Source organism: Elephas maximus, chromosome 2, assembly GCF_024166365.1.
Source record: "Elephas maximus indicus isolate mEleMax1 chromosome 2, mEleMax1 primary haplotype, whole genome shotgun sequence".
Classification (NCBI taxonomy): domain Eukaryota; kingdom Metazoa; phylum Chordata; class Mammalia; order Proboscidea; family Elephantidae; genus Elephas; species Elephas maximus.
In genome coordinates, this window is record NC_064820.1 from 152,140,125 (window position 1) to 152,158,079 (window position 17,955).

At 39.8% G+C, this 17,955-nt stretch overlaps 1 protein-coding gene across 4 annotated transcripts in view; it reads right to left on the minus strand.

Moving 5' to 3' along the window:
• The window catches only part of SIL1 (SIL1 nucleotide exchange factor), a 318,024-nt gene that overhangs the window by 101,306 nt on the left and 198,763 nt on the right, over window positions 1–17,955 (minus strand). For all 4 annotated transcript variants that reach the window (XM_049873774.1, XM_049873773.1, XM_049873772.1 and 1 more), the window contains one exon: window positions 3,200–3,391. In XM_049873774.1, the coding sequence (XP_049729731.1) occupies window positions 3,200–3,391 (192 nt within the window). The remainder of the gene's footprint in view (window positions 1–3,199; window positions 3,392–17,955) is intronic.

The window sequence follows — 17,955 nt, forward strand, 5'->3', positions numbered from 1 at the left end:
GTCTAGAACACTGCAATAGACTCCTATCTAGTCTCCCTGCTTCTACCCATGCCCTCCGCCTCCATGCTAGTACATAGCAGCTGGAGAGATCCTTTTCAAAGTAAATCAGATTATGTCATTCTTCCGTTTCACATCCTCCAACAATATCCAATTTCACTCTTTTCCATGGCCTACAAGGTCCTCATGATCTTCCTCCCATTATCTCTGGGCTTCATCTACTTTTCCTTCCCTCTTCCCTCATTTCCAGCCACACTGATCTTGCAGTTCCTCAAACATGCTAGGTACTCCCCACCTTAGAGCTTTTGACTTGCTGTTCCTTCTCCCTGAAATGCTCCTCCCCAACACCGCCAATCCTTACCTTGTTCTACATTTTGTCTTCCCACAGTACTTATCATCTTCTAACACATTATGTATGATTTATTTGTGACACTTATTGTCTGTCTGCTCTGTTAGAACGTAAGCTCCAATTTTATTCATATAGATGTATTTCAAGTGCCTGGAATGGTGCCTAGGTGAAGGTACTCAATAAATCTATTTATTAAATAAATGAATGGCTCCTCCTGGCCCCTCCTTCTTAGCTCCTGTTCCCTTTTGAGTTTCATTCAAAAGGTACCAGTATCCTGTGAGAGGCCAACAGGTCATAAACACAGGGTTTAGGGTCAGAAAGACCTTTCTGCAAATCCCAGCTCTATCACTCTCTAGCTGGGTGACCTTTAGCAGTCAGATTACCTCACTGTTCCTCATCTTCCTCAAGTATAAAATGGGATTAATAGTACTGTCTACTCATAAGGTAGTCGTGGAAGTCAAAGAGTTAATGTATACAAAACAAAGCAGTGCCTAGTATGTGATATGCTCAATAAATATTAGCTATTATAATTATAATACAAGTCTGATCAGTCACTTCCTGCTTCAAACTCTCCAGTGGTTAAGATTAAGGTTAAAATCATAAACAGAATGATGGACCAAACGCCCCCTTCTCTGACTTCCTAACTTCTCCTCTTTATTCATGCTACCCAACCTTTCAGTCATTGTGCTCCAGGCATTCTAATCTTTTCCAGGTCCTCAGTTGAGACTCATCTCTGCCTCAGAATCTTCGTACAGTTGGCCCTCCATGTTAACAGGTTCCATATCCAAGGATTCAACCAACCACAGATCAAAAATATTTGAGGAAATAGAAAAGTTCCAAAATGCAAAACTTGAATTTGCCACGTGTGGAGCACTATGCTAAATCCACTCGAATGAAGTGATGTGTAGGCACACCCTGCTGTAGCCTCCTGCCATCTCACAGATCCCCAGTCTCTCTCCAGCACTCAATATTTGAGCACTGTTTGCCTCACTTTTGGTTAGTTCATTACTTGTGTTGCGTGCACCCTTTGTTTCTGTGAAAAAATGGCTCCTAAAAGGCAGTTAAGTAGGCAAAGCAATCCCTCAAAGGCTAAGTGTAAGGGGATTGAGGCGAATGAGAGGAAGAAGTTTAAGGCTAGTAAGAGATGGCTGGCTAGCTATGTTAAGCACTACAGCCTCAAGAACTTAAAGATCAAGGGAGAATCAGCATCAGCTGATGCCAGGCAGCATCGGTGTTCCCAGAAGAGCTCAAGGAACTCATAGAGAAAGGCTACCTTCCAGAGCAAGTCTTCAGTTGTGATGAAACTAGTTATAGAGCATCTTCATTGTCTTAGGTATTATAAATAATCTAGAGATGATTTAAAGTACATGGGAAGATGTGCCTAGGTTATGTGCAAATACTACACCATTTTATATAAGGGACTTGAGCATCCTCAGATTTTGGGATCTGCAGGGGACCTGGAACCAATCCCTCATGGATACGTAGGCTGTCTCCCCTGTCTGGAATGCTCTAATCCAAAGGTTGGCAATTTTTTTCTATAAACGGCCTGATAGTAAATGTTTTTGGCTTTGTGAGCCACATGGTTTCTGTCACAACTATTCAACTCTAGCCTTGTAGCATGAAAACAGCCATAGAAGGTATGAAAACAAATGGGTGTGGCTATGTTCCAATAAAACTTTATTTACAAAAGCTGGCAGCAGGCTAGATCTGGTGCATGACTGTAGCCTGCTGAACTCTGCTCTACTACCCCCTATCATGGATTGAATTGTGTCCCCAAAAAAATACATGCTGTAAATCCTAACCCCTATACCTGTGGATACAATCACATTTGGGAATAGGATTTTCTTTGTGAAGTTAATGAGGCCATATCAGTGTTGGGTATGTTTTAAGCCAATCACTTTTGAGATATAAAAGGTGAAGATTAGGCACAGAAGCAAGGAAGCACCCATGGGGGAAGACAGATGCCATGTCACAGGAAGATCACCAAGGAACTGAGGAACAGAAGCTGAAAAGAGGCAAGGACCTACACTCAGAGCCAACAAAGAGAGAAAGCCTTCCCCTAGAGCTAGTGCCCTGAATTCGGACGTCTAGCTTCCTAAACTGTGAGAAAGGAGGCCTGGTGGTACAGTGGTTAAGCACTTGGCTACTAACCAAAAGGATGGCAGCTCAAACCCACCAGCTGCTCCCTGGGAGAAAAGACCTGGGGATCTCTTCGCATAAGGATCACAGCCTCAGAAACCACGTGGGACAGGTCTACTCTGCCCTACAAGGTTGCTGTGAGTCAGAATTGACTCGGCGGCACACAACAAACTGAGAAAATAAATTTCTGTTTGTTAAAGCCACCCGCTGTGGTATTTCTGTTACAGCAGCACTAAGAAACTAAAACACCTCCTCTTCACCTAGCCAACCCCTACTCATCCTTTAACGCACAACCTAAATGTTACATCCTCAGAGAAGGTTTCCCTAATACCCTGACTGGCTAAGCTCTCCTCTTATATACTCCCACATTACTCTTTGATGGCTTTATCACGATCTTTCATTATCTCATTATTTAATTGTTCATTTGTCTGTTCCCCCTTCCAGACTATGAGCTCCACAGGACAGGGACTATGTCTATGTTTTTACTGTAACCTCAGCGTTGGAAAAATAAAAGAGGTAACACTCCAAATAAAAAAGAGGCTGGCCTCTAAGAATGTTTCTTACTCAGATAGACATTCACCTAGATTAACAATACTCTATGCCCTGTGAGGGAAGCAAAGATGCTAATGTCATCTTCTTAGAGCTCGAAAGAGAAGGATTTATTTTTGGAGCTGTTAATTAAAAGTCAGAGTTGTGGACAAAGAACTACAGTACCTGATGGACGTAATATTCTAGATCAAAGAGTGCAGCAATCTTCTCTTCCAGGCTGGAACTGGAACTATTGAATTTGTTGATCAGCCGTACCATGATCTGCATGTCAGTTTCAATGACGACATTCAGCTCAGCGAAGTCCTTCTTCAATTCCTCAATGGGACGGAACAGCCGCTTTACCTCAGCCTGCCTTGCCTAAGGAGAGTAGCAAAGAGGTGATTAACCAATCAGTTGGAAACATATGCCCAAGACCTCTGTGGTTGCCCAGGCTCAACCAAAGAACTGTTGCTGCAGGACTCCCAATCTTATTTAACCTGTACATTCTGAGATGCCCAGAGAAGACAGTCCTTACAGCCTACCATTATAGCCTTCAGCTCCAGAAACACTTTCAAGATTTTCCAAGGTACACTTACTCTAGCTCATCTTCCAATTTTCAAGAAGTATAGGAAGTCTTCTTGTAATCACTGAAGTCAGAGGAAGTAACAAAAGCTCACCTTCAACCTCTAACCTCACGCGGGACAACTGTGGTCTGAAGTAAAATAATCCACGCCCTGGTTCTCTAACTTCCACTCTTGGAATATCTTGGCCTTGCCCTGCCCAATCCAGCCACATTTTAGGGAAACCCAGGCATAGGAAACTGTGGGTAATGAGTTGTCAGAGCAGAAGCAATTTGCTGATGAAAATTAAATCACTGTCATTACTGTCAATCTAACCACAGGTGTACAATGTGTTCGACTGTTTGAAATAGCTAAATTACTTTATGTACTATGCTGAGACCTCAAGCAATTTTCTCTCAATCCCTTCCCACCCCACACACATATAAAGATTTTTAAAATAAAGTTATGTTGGAAGTGAATAAAGGACTTTAATTGGATATTTTATACATGTGACACACTGTTTTCTTCCTGATTTTAGAGGATGCTGCTTACAAAGACAGTCTGAAAGGTTACAGTGGTTTCTGTTTCTACCTTCCAAGAAAAATCAAAAGGCACAAATATTTATAAGAAGCAGGATGATGAGCAGCTGTCAGCTCCAAATTGCTCAACTATTACCTATGGGTTTCTCTGCCTAGTTCCAAGTGCTGCACAGAAACACCAACCAAAGAAATGAATCAGCCTATCCTAAAAAAGATAAGCTCCTAGCAGAGCAATCACAACTATGGGGTGCCACATCCTGCTTGAGCTAAAACAATAGTGACATGTTCTCCCTGAGCCCAGCTAGAGTGCCCTGGGTGGTCACCAAAACCCAGGCAAAGAGGTTTGGGAAGGCTGAGTCACTGTCCAGAATTGTGGAATGACATGCAAGTGAACAAGATAAGAAACTCGCCACCTCTGCCTTACAAAAATGGCTTGTGCCTAGTCCTCAGAAAGGACTTTTTCTTGGTTTAACTTTTTATTTTGAAATAATTATAAACTCAAAGGATGTTACAAACATAGGTTAGCTAGAGTGTACCATGTACCTTTCATTCAGCTTTCCTTAATGGTAACATTCTACATAATGACAGTACAGTATCAAAACCAAAAAAAAAAAAACTGACACAAGTACAATACTGTAAACTAGGCTACAAGTCTTACTCAAGATTTCACCAGTTTTTATATGCACTTGTTTGTGTGTGTGTGTGTGTGTGTGTGTGCATAGTTCCATACTATTCTATCCAATATATAGATTCATGTAACCACCCAAACAATCAAGCTACATTACTGTTCCATCACCACCAAAGAACTTCTCCATGCTCCTCTTTTATAGGTATGCCCCATCCTCTCACCCCATCTCCTGTCTCTGTTCCCTGGAAACCACTAATTTGTTCTCGATCTCTATAATTCTGGCATTTGAGGAATGTTATATAAATGGAATCATATAGTATATAACCTTATGAGACTGCCTTTTTTCACTGAGATCCATCCAAATTATTGCACATATCAATAGTTCTTTTGTTGTTGTTGCTGAGTAGTATTCCATCATACAGATGTACCACAGTTTGTTTAACCATTCATCTGTTGAAGAACATGAGTTGTTTCCAGGTTTTGGCTATTATGAATAAACCTGCTATGAGCACCTGTGTACAGGTTTTTCATAAACATAAGTGTTTATTTCTCTGGGATAAATGCCCACAAGTGCAAATGCTATGTCACATGATAAGCTTATGTTTAGTTCTATATCCAAAACCAAACCAAACCTGTTGCGATCGAGCTGATTCCGACCCATAGTAACCCTACAGGACAGAGCAGAACTGCCCCATAGGGTTTCCAAGGAGCAGCTGGTGGACTTGAACTGCCCACCTTTTGTTTAGCAGCAAACTCTTAACCACTGCGCCACCAGTGCTCCTTAGTTTTATAAGAAACTGCCAAACTACTTTCCAGAGTGGCCATACCACTTTACGACTCCCATTAGCAATATATGAAAGATCCAGTTTCTCTACATCCTCACCAGTATTTAGTACTATCACCATTTTTCATTTTAGCCATTTTACTAGATATGTAGTGTGATGGTTGAGATTGTGTGTCAACTTGGCTGGGCCATGATACTCAGTGTTTTGGCAGTTGTATAATGTTGTGATCACTTTCCTGTTGAAATGTGATATGTGATCACCCCCAGGATGGAATCTGCTGAGTGGTACTGGTGGGGGTGGGGCCTGTGGCAGCTCACAGTCCCCTCAGCCTTCATCTCTCCACCTTCCACCATCTACTTCCTTTTTCCTGCTTGCCTTGCAAAGGTTGTTAGCCTGTTCTGGATCCACCAGCTGTCTCTTGTCTGACCTCTGGTTCTTGGTACTTGAGCTAGCAGCTTACCTGTCCATCTTGGGCTTCACCGATCTTCATGGCCTGTGAGCAGGAGTCCTGCTCCCGACCTCCCTATCTTGGGTTCGCCAGCTCCTGCAGCTGACTCAGGAGAAACCTTGTGGTCTTGCCTGCTGACCTTGGGGATTTCTCAGCCATTACAACCTGTAAGCAGAATTCCTGCTCTCCAACCTGCTCATCTTGGGTTCACCAGCTTCTGCGGCTCCGTGAATTGGGAAAGAACTCTACACTGATCCAAGGACTTGGGATGTTCCAACCCCTACAATCGTGTGAGCTGTTTCCTTAATATAAATCTCTGCATATATTTATACACGTCACTGATTTTGCTTCTCTAGAGAACCCAGCCTACGACATGTAGTGATCTCTTGTAGATTTAATTTGCATTTCCCTAACAGCCAATAATGGTGCTAATTTGCCACCCACATATCATCTTTGGTGAAATGTCCATTTTCCAAACAGGTTGTTGGGAAGTATATTATGATTAAGTTTTGTGAGTACAGATTCCAGACTCAAGTCCTTTGTCAAACACGGCAGTCCCTACTTTGCATGGTTCTCATATGCACCAGTTCCAAATATCAGTTTAAATAACACCAGTCCCCCAACATGACTCAAATTTCAGTTACCACAGTATATTAACTATGAATAATTTCATAAAGTACAAACTTGCTGTTAGTTCTTCAGTCCACAAATCACTACATAAATAACAGATGTCCACCATGATCAGTGACTGATCGATCACATCACATCTTCGAAGTCAGTCAGTGATTGGTCACTGTGCATCTGTTATTTAGTTCACACAAAAACAAAGCATTCAGTTGTGTTGCTCCTCGTCTCCCAATGATAAACCCAGATAACATTTTACAAAAAATGGATAACTAAAAGAGAGAATTGGCTGGCAAAGATGGAAGTGCAGAAAGTAACAGTGATAACTCTGGTAGTGAAATTCAAAATGAATACAGCTGGAATTACAGAAGAAATAACGGACCGTGGGAATGCTAACCAGCCTACTCTATGTTGTTGTATTCTGTCAAATCTATTCCAACTCACAGCAATCCTATAGGACAGAGTAGAACTGCCCCACACGGTTCCCAAGGAGCAGCAGGTGGATTTGAACTGCTGACGTTTTTGTTAGCGGCCTGAGCTCTTAACCACTTCACCACCAAGGCTCCTGCTATTCTATATACTCTAGATATGCAGCCAGAGGAACTTAACAAAGGCAAACTTAACGACTTAGGAAAGTGACAAAAAAGATGAAGTGATGTTAGCAAATAACTTCACATTAAAGGAACTCTCAGAGATATTTCACAACACTGAAAGCACAAAGGATAAAATGTTGGACTCTGATCCGTACATAGAAAGGAGTATGACAATTCACCAAGACACAGAAAGAATGCTTGCTTTATATCACGGAAGAAAAGCCCTGTTCAAACTATTCTTGTTAACGTTTTATTGAGTTTTTGGTGAAAATTTACACAACAAACTAGGCTTCCATTCAACAATTCGTACACATACTGTTCAATGACATTGGTTACATCTTTGACATTGCATCAACATTCTCATTATTTCATTTCTAGTTGTTCTATTTCCACTATTCTTGCTTCCCTACCATCCACCCCTGATTCCTCGGTCTTCCTTCCCCTGTCCCTGAATCTTATGACAAAATAAAATACTTTAATTCTCAATGTTTCTTGATGGGATTTTGATAGGAATTGCACTAAACCTATAGATCAATTCAGGGAGAACTGACATTTTTTACTATGCTGAGTCTTCCAACTCCTGGACACAGTATGTGTCTTCATTTATTTAAATATTCCTTGATTTCTTTTATGAGTGCTTTGTAATTATCAGCATGTAGATCCTGTACATGTTTTGTTAGAGTTATTACTAAGTATTTTATTTTCAGGGGAACAACTGTAAATAGTACTGTGCTTTTTATTTCAATTTCTAAATATTTGTTGCTAGTATATAGACATACAATTGATTTATGTCAGTCGTGTATTCTGACCTTTCTGAATTCACTTATTCATTCTAGAAGGTTCTTTTTTGTAGGTTCTTTGGGAATTCTATATAGACAATCATGGCATTTGAAAATAGGGATAGTTTTAGTTCTTCCTTTGCAATCTATATGTCTTTTATTTCCTTTTCTTGCCTTATTGCATTGGTTAGGACTATGCTGAATAAGAGTGCTAAGAGTAGGTATCCTTGCCTTGCTCCTGATCTTTAATGGCAAAGATTCAGTCTTTCACCATAAGTATGATATTGGGTAGAGATGTTTTTGTAGATCCTTTTTATCAGGCTGAGGAAGGTCCTCTGTATTTCTGAGTTTTTATCATGAATAGGTATTGAAATTTGTCAAAAGTTTTCTTTTGTTTTTGCATAACTGATATATGATCATGAAACTTTCTTCCTTAGTTTCTGATATGATGGGTTGCACTGACTGATTTTCATATATTAAACCAGCCTTGTATTTCTCAGTTAATCCCACTTGGTTCAGTATATAATTTTTCTTATACTGTTGAATTTGATTTGCTAATATTCTGTTGAAGACTTTTACATCTATCTTCATGAGGGATATTGGTCTGTAGTTTTCTTTTTTTGTATTTTTTCTGGTTTAGGTAGCAGTATATTACTGGCCTTGTAAGATAAATTGGGAACTGCTCCTCCCTTATGCATTTGCTGGAAGAGATTGTGTAGAACTGATGTTAATTCTTCATAAACGTTTGGTAGAAGACTCCAGTAAAACTACATGGGCCTAGAAATTCCTTTTTGGGGAGATTTTTCACAACAAACTAAACTTCTTTAATGTTGTTCCTGTTAGGTGCCGTCGAGTCAGTTCCGACTCATAGCGACCCTACGCACAACAGAATGAACACTGCCTGGTCATGAGCCATCCTTACAATCGTTGTTATGCTTGAGCTCATTGTTGCAGCCACTTTCTCAATCAACCTCGTTGAGGGTCTTCCTCTTTTCCTCTGACCCTGTACTCTGCCAAGCATGATGCCCTTCTCCAGGGACTGATCCCCCCTGACAACATCTCCAAAGTATATAACACGCAGTTTCGCCATCCTTGCTTCTAAGGAACATTCTGGCTTTACTTCTTCTAAGACAGATTTGTTCATTCTTTTGGCAGTCCATGATATATTCAATATTTTCGCCAACACCACAATTCAAAGGCGTCAATTCTTCTTTGGTCTTCCTTATTCATTGTCCAGGTTTCACATGCATATGTTGCAATTGAAAATACCATGGCTTGGGTCAGGCGCACCATAGTCTTCAAGGTGACATCTTTGCTCTTCAACACTTCAAAGAGGTCCTTTGCAGCAGATTTGCCCAATGCAATGCGTCTTTTGATTTCTTGACTGCTGCTTCCACAGCTGTTGATTGTGGTTCCAAGTAAGATGAAATCCTTGACAACTTCAATCTTTTCACCGTTTATCATGACATTCCTCATTGGTCCTATTATGAGGATCTTCATTTTATGTTGAGGTGCAATCCATACTGAAGGCTGTAGTCTTTCATTTTCATTAGTAAGTGCTTCAGGTCCTCTTCACTTTCAGCAAGCAAGGTTGTGTCGTATGCATAACACAGGTTATTAGTGAGTCTTCCTTCAATCCTGATGCCCCATTCTTCTTCATATAGTCCACCTTCTCGAATTATTTGCTCAGCATACAGACTGAATAGATATGGTGAAAGAATACAACCCTGATGCACACCTTTCCTGACTTTAAACCAATCAGTATCCCCTTGTTCTGTCCAAACAACTGCCTTTTGATCTATGTAAAGGTTCCTCATGAACACAATTAAGTGTTCTGGAATTCCCACTCTTCGCAACGTTATCCATAGTGTGTTATGATCCACACAGTCGAATGCCTTTGCATAGTCAATAAAGCACAGGTAAACATCCTTCTGGTATTCTCTGCTTTCAGCCAGGATCCATCTGACATAAGCAATGATATCCCTGGTTCCACATCCTCTTCTGAAACCGGCCTGAATTTCTGCCCGTTCCCTGTCGATATACTGCTGCAGCCATTTTTGAATGATCTTCAGCAAAATTTTGCTTGCGTGTGATATTAATGATATTGCTCTATAATTTCCACATGTGGTTGGATCACCTTTCTTGGGAAAAGGCATAAATATGGATCTCTTCTGGTCAGTTGGCCAAGAAGCTGTCTTCCATATTTCTTGGCATAGACAAGTGAGCACCTCCAGCGATGCATCTGTTTGTTGAAACATCTCAACTGATATCCCATCAATTCCTGGAGCCTTGTTTTTCGCCAATGCCTTCAGAGCAGCTTGGACTTCTTCCTTCAGTACCATCAGTTCCTGATCATATGCCACCTCTTGAAATGGCTGAACAACGACTAATTCTTTTTGGTGTAATGGCTCTGTGTATTCCTTCCATCTTCTTTTGATGCTTCCTGCATCATTTAATATTTTCCCCATGGAACCCGTCACTTGCAACTCGAGGCTTAAATTTTTTCTTCAGTTCTTTCAGCTTGAGAAACGCCGAGCGTATTCTTCCCTTTTGGTTTTCCATCTCCAGCTCTTTACATATGTCATTATAATACTTTGTCTTTTCGAGCCGCCCTTTGAAATCTTCTATTCAGTTCTTTTACTTCATCAATTCTTCTTTTTGCTTTAGCTGCTCGATGTTCAAGAGCAAGTTTCAGAGTCTCCTCTGACATCCATCTTGGTCTTTTCTTTCTTTCCTGTCTTTTCAATGACCTCTTGCTTTCTTCATGTATGATGTCCTTGATGTCATTCCACAACTCATCTGGTCTTCAGTCACTAGTGTTCCAAGCCTCAAATCTATTCTTCAGATGGTCTCTAAATTCAGGTGGGATGTACTCAAGGTCATATTTTGGTTCTCATGGACTTGCTCTGATTTTCTTCAGTTTCAGCTTGAACTTGCATATGAGGAATTGATGGTCTGTTCCACAGTCGGCCCCTGGCCTTGTTCTGACTGATATTGAGCTTTTCCATCGTCTCCTTCCACAGATGTAGTCAATTTGATTTCTGTGTGTTCCTCCTGCCGAGGTCCATGTGTATGTGTCGCCATTTATGTTGGTGAAAGAAGGTATTTACAATGAAGAAGTCGTTGGTCTTGCAAAATTCTATCATTCAATCTCCGGCATTGTTTCTATCACCAAGGCCATATTTTCCAACTACCGATCCTTCTTCGTTTCCAACTTTTGCATTCCAATCGCCAGTAATTATCAATGCATCTTGACTGCACGTTCCATCAATCTCAGACTGCCGCAGCTGATAAAAATCTTCTATTTCTTCATCTTTGGCCCTAGTGGTTGGTGCGTTAATTTGAATAATAATTGTGTTAACTGGTCTTCCTTGTAGGCATAAGGATATTATCCTATCACTGACAACGCTGTACTTCAGGACACATCTTAAAACGTTCTTTTTGACATTGATTGCAACACTGTTCCTCTTCGAGTTGTCATTCCCAGCATAGTAGACTATATGATTGTCTGATTCAAAATGGCCAATACCAGTCCATTTCAGCTCACTAATGCCTAGGATATCGATGTCTATGTGTTCCATTTCATTTCTGATGATTTCCAATTTTCCTAGGTTAATACTTCATACATTCCAGTTTCTAATTATTAATGGGTGTCTGCAGCTGTTTCTTCTCATTTCGAGTTGTGCCACATCAGCAAATGAAGGTCCCAAAAGCTTTATTCCGTCCACGTCATTAAGGTCAACTCTATTTTGAGGAGGCACCTCTTCCCCACTCATCTTTTGAGTGCCTTCCAACCTGGGGGGCTCATCTTCCAGCACTATATTAGACAATGTTCCACTTCTATTCATAAGGTTTTCACTGGCTAATACTTTTCCGGAGTAGACTGCTAGGTCCTTCTTCCTAGTCTGTCTTAGTCTGGAAGCTCAGCTGAAATCTGTCCTCCATAAGTGACCCTGGTGGTAACTGAATACCGGTGGCATAGCTTCGAAAATCACAGCAACATGCAAGCCCCCACAGTACAACAAACTGACAGACACATGGGGGAACTTCTTTAATAGATACAGACCATTCCTATATAGTATGATTAGTTATTTCATATTGGGTAGATTTCTATAGTATATGTTTCAAAAAGAATTGGAGCATTCATTTAAGCTGAATTTCTATGCATAGTTGTTGTTCCTAGTATTATTATTCTTCTAATATACACAGAATCTGTAATGACACTCCCTGTTTCATTCCTCATATTGGTAATTTGTACCTTAATTACTTTTATTCTTTGTCAGGCTTTCTAGAAGTTTACCAACTTCTGGTTTCACTGATTTTCTCTGCTTCTCTGATTTCAATTTCATTGATTTTTGTTCTCTATTATCTCTGTCCTTTTGCTTGTTTCACTCGTTTTTTTCTAGTTTTTTGATGTAGAAGCTGTAGTTTTAAAACCTTGCTTCTTTTCTAATTTAAGAACGATAGTATACCCAAATTCTCATAAAAAGACCATACTTAATGGTCTGACTGAGACTAGAGGAATCCCGGCGGCCATGCTCCCCAGACCTTCTGTCGGCACAGGACAGGAACCATCCCCGAAGACAACTCATCAGACATGAAAGGGACTGGTCAGCGGATGGGAGAGAGATGCTGATGAAGAGTGAGCTAATTATATCAGGTGGACACTTGAGAGTGCGTTGGCAGCTCTTGTCTGGAGGGGGGATGGGAGGATAGAGAGAGAGGGAAGCTGGCAAAATTGTCACGAAAGGAGAGACTGAAAGGGCTGACTCAATAGGGGAAGAGCAGGTGGGAGTACGGAGTAAGGTGTATGTAAACTTATATGTGACAGACTGATTGGATTTGTAAACGTTCACTTGAAGCTTAATAAAAGTTAATAAAAAAAAAAAAAAAGAACGATAGTATAAACTTCCCTCTTAACATTGCTTTATTTGTATCCAACGAATTTAATAAGTTGTATTTTCATTTTTATTCAGTTCAATGAACTTTTTTAATTTCCCTCTTGGAAACCCTGATGGCGTAGTGGTTAAGTGCTACGGCCGCTAACCAAAGGGTCGGTAGTTTGAATCCGCCAGGCGCTCCTTGGAAACCCTATGGGGCAGTTCTACCCCGTCCTATAGGGTCGCTATGAGTTGGAATCGACTCGACGGCATTGGGTTTTTGGTTTGGTTCTTTCCTCTTAGACTCAAGAGTTTGCAGATATTCCTATTATTTTTTCATTTCTGGTTTCTAGTTTGATTCTATTAAGGCCAGAGAATATAGTCTATATACTCTCAACTCTTTTAAAGTCCGTACAGGTTTGTTTTATTACCCAGGATGTGGTCTGTCTTGGTGAACGCTCCATGGTCACTTGAAAAGAACATCTATTTTGTTATTATTTTGTGGAATCAATTAAATCTTGCTGGTTGATGGTATTATTCAGCTCTTCTATATCTTTACTGATTATCTATCTAGTAGTTCTATCAATTGCAGAGAAAAGGACAGAAGTCCCCTACTATGCCTGTGAATTTTTCTGTTTCTCCTTTCAGTTCTATCAGTTTTCGTTTCATGTATTTTAAAGCCCTGTTATTTGGTGCATACACATTTAGGATTGCTATGTCTTCTTGGTGGACTGACCCTTTTATCATTACGTAATAGTCCTCTTTGCCTTTTATAATATTCTTTGTTCTGAAGTCAACTTTATCTGGTATTAATATAGCCAATTTTTGTTTTCTTTTTTTATACTTTCTATTGTGCTTTAAGTGAAAGTTTACAAGTCAGTTTCTCACACAAAAACCCATATACACCTTGCTATATACTCCCAATTACTCTCCCCCTAATGAGACAGCCCATTCCCTCCATCCACTCTCTCTTTTTGTGTTCATTTTGCCTGCTTCTAATCACCTCTACCCTCTCATCTCCCCTCCAGGCAGGAGATGCCAACATAGTCTGAAGTGTCCACCTGATCCAAGAACCTCACTCCTTACTAGTATCCCTCTCCAACCCCTTCCCCAGTCCAACCCATGTCTGAAGAGTTGGCTTCAGAAATGGTTCCTGTCCTGGGCCAACAGAAGGTCTGGGGGCCATGACGACGGGGGTCCTTAAAGTCTCAGTCAGACCATTAAGTCTGATCTTTTTATGAGAATTTGGGGTCTGCATCCCACAGCTCTTCCGGTCCCTCACAGGTTCTCTGTTGTGTTCCCTGTCAGGGCAGTCATCCATTGTAGCCAGGCACCATCTAGTTCTTCTGGTCTCAGGATGATGTGCTCTCTGGTTCATGTGGCCCTTTCCGTCTCTTGGGCTCGTAATCACCTTGTGTCCTTGATGTTCTTCCTTCTCCTTTGATCCAGGTGTGTTGAGACCAATTGATGCATCTTAGACGGCTGCTTGCTAGCGTTTAAGACCCCAGGCACCACTCTTTAAACTGGAATGCAGAATATTTTCTCAACAGACTTTATTATGCCAATTGACTTAGATGTCCCCTGAAACCACGGTCCCCAGACCCTTGCCCCTGCTACGCAGGTCTTCGAAGCATTCAGTTTATTCAGGAAACTTCTTTGCTTTTGGTTTAGTCCAGTTGTGCTGACCTCCCCTGTACTGTGTGCTGTCTTTCCCTTCACCTAAGGTAGTTCTTATCTACTATCTAATTAGTAAATGCCCTTCTCCCACCCTCCCTCCCCCCTCTCGTAACCACAAAACAATATTTTGTTCTCAATTTAAACTATTTCAGAAGTTCTTATAATAGTGGTCTTGTACAATATTTGTCCTTTCGCAACTAATTTCACTCAGCATAATGCCTTCCAGGTTCCTCCATGTTACGAAATGTTTCACAGATTCCTCACTGTTCTTTATCAATAGGTAGTATTCCATTGTGTGAATACACCATAATTTATTTATCCATTCATCCGTTGACAGGCACCTTTGTTGCTTCCATCTTTTTGCTATTGTAAACATTCCTGCAATAAACATGGGTGTGCACATATCTGTTTGTGTAATGGCTCTTATTTCTCTAGGATATATTCCAAGGAGTGGGATTGCTGCATCGTATGGTAGTTCTAGTTCTACTTTTTTAAGGACGTGCCAAATCAATTTCCAAAGTGGTTGTACCATTTTACATTCCCACCAGCAATGTATAAGTGTTCCAATCTCTCCACAGCCTCTCCAACATTTATTATTTTGTGTTTTTTGGATTAATGCCAGCCTTGTTGGAGTGAGATGAAATCTCATTGTAGTTTTGATCTGCATTTCTCTAATGGCTAATGATCGTGAGCATTTCCTCATGTATCTGTTAGCTACCTGCATGTCTTCTTTAGTGAAGTGTCTGTTCATATCTTTTGGGCATTTTTTAATTTTTTTGATATGTTGTTGAATTCTATTGGCTAGAATTTTGTTGAGGATGTTTGCATCTACGTCCATGAGGGATATAGGTCTATAATTTTCTTTTCTTGTGGTGTCTTCACCTAGTTTTGGTATCAGGGATATGGTGGCTTCATAGAATGAGTTTGGTACTATTCTGTCCTTTCCTATGCTCTAAAATACCTTTAGTGGTAGTTGTGTTAACTCTTCTCTGAAAGTTTGGTAGAATTCTGCAGTGAAGCCATCCAGACCAGGGCTTTTTTTGGTTGGGAGTTTTTTGATTACCTTTTCAATCTCTTCGTGTGTTATGGGTCTATTCAGTTGTTCTACCCCCCTACCCCTGTTGTGTTAGTTTAGGTAGGTAGTGTGTTTCTAGAAATTTATCCATTTTTCTTCTAGGTTTTCAAATTTCTTAGAGCAAAATTTTTCATAGTAATCTAATATGATTCTTTTAATTTCAGTTGGGTCTGTTGTAATATTGCCCATCTCATTTCTTATTCGGGTTATTTGCTTCCTCTCCTGTTTTTCTTTTGTCATTTTGTCTAGTGGTTTATCACTTTTGTTGATTTTTTCAAAGAACCAGCTTTTGGTCTTGTTAATTCTTTCAATTGTTTTTCTGTTTTCTATTTCATTCAGTTCTGCTCTAATTTTTATTATTGGTTTTCTTCTGGAGCCTGAGGGTTTCATTTGTTGCTCTCTTTCTATTTGTTCAAGTTGTAGGGATAATTCTTTGATTTTGGCCCTCTCTTCTTTTTGGATATGTGCATTTATTGATATAAATTGACCTCTGAGCACTGCTTTTGCTGTGTCCCAAAGGTTCTGATAGGAAGTGTTTTCATTCTCTTTGGATTCTATGAATTTCTTTATTCCATCCTTAATGTCTTCCATAATCCAGTCTTTTTTTAGCAGGGTATTGTTCAGTTTCCAAGTGTTTGATTTCTTTTCCCTGCTTTTTCTGTTACTGATTTCCACCTTTATGGCCTTATGGTCAGAGAAGATGCTTTGTAATATTTCAATGTTTTGGATTCTGCTAAGGCTTGCTTTATGGCCTAACATGTGGTCTATTCTCGAGAATGTTTCATGTGCACTAGAAAAGAAAGTGTACTTGGTTGCTGTTGGGTAGAGTGTTCTGAATATGTCTACGAGGTCAAGTTGGTTGACTGTGGCATTTAGATCTTCCGTGTCTTTATTGAGCTTCTTTCTCGATGTCCTGTCCTTCACCAAAAGTGGTGTGTTGAAGTCTCCTACTATTATTTTGGAGCTGTCTATCTCACGTTCCAATGCTGATAGAGTTTATTTTATGTATCTTGCAGCCCTGTCATTGGGTGCATAAATATTTAATATGGTTATATCTTCTAGGTATATTGTGCCTTTAATCATTAGTGCCCTTCCTTATCCTTTCTGATGGATTTAACTTTAAAGTCTATTTTGTCAGAAATTAATAATGCCACTCCTGCTCTTTTTCGATTGTTGTTTGCTTGATATATTTTTTTCCATCCTTTGAGTTTAAGTTTGTTTGTGTCTCTAAGTCTAAGATGTGTCTCTTGTAGGCAGCATATAGACAGATCTTGTTTTTTAATCCATTCTGCCACTCTCTGTCTCTTTATTGGTGCATTTAGCCCATTTAAATTCAGGGTAATTATGGATAGGTATGAATTTAGTGCTATCAATTTCATGTCTTTTTTTTGTGTGTTGTTGACAGTTTCTTTCTCCCACTTGATTTTATGTGCAGCGTAGATTCTCTTTATATATTGTCCTTTCCTCATATTCATTGCTGATTTTGTTTCTGCTGAGTCTCTATTTTTTTCTTGTATTTTGTTTTGATGAGTAGCATAGTTTGTCTCCTTTGTGGTTACCTTATTACTTACCCCTATTTTTCTAAATTTAAACCTAACTTTCATTTCTTTGTATTGCCGTATCTTCCTCTCCATATGGAAGATCTATGATTACATTTCTTAGTCCCTGTCTATTGTTTTAATGTTGTCTTCTTGTATATAATAACATCGCTTTTTATTTTGAGCTTTTTTTTTGTTTTGTTCTTAATAGTCTTGCTTTGTTTATTTCCCTGTCTGGGTTGAATTCTGATTGCTCTGTTCAGTGTTCTAGTCTTGGGTTCATACCTGATATTACTGATTTTCTAACCAAAGAACTCCCTTTAGTATTTCTTGTAGTTTTGGTTTGGTTTTTATGAATTCCCTAAACTTCTGTTTATCTGGAAATGTCCTAATTTCACCTTCATTTTTAAGAGACAGTTTTGCTGGATATATGATTCTTGGGTGGCAATTTTTTTCCTTCAATTTTTTAAATAAGTCATCCAATTGCCTTCTTGCCTGCATGGTTTCTGCCGAGTTGTCCGAGCTCATTCTTATTGGCTTTCCTTTGCAGGTGACTTTTCGTTTATCCCTAGCTGCTCTTAAAATTCTCTCTTTATCTTTGATTTTGGCAAGTTTGATTATAATATGTCTTGGTGACTTTCTTTTAACATCTACCTTATGTGGAGTTCAATGAGCATCTTAGATAGATACCTTCTCATCTTTCACAGTATCAGGGAAGTTTTTGGTTAAAAAATCTTCAACAATTCTCTCTCTGTATTTTCTGGTATCCCTCCCTGTTCTACTCCAACCACTTGTAGGTTATTTCTCTTGATAGAG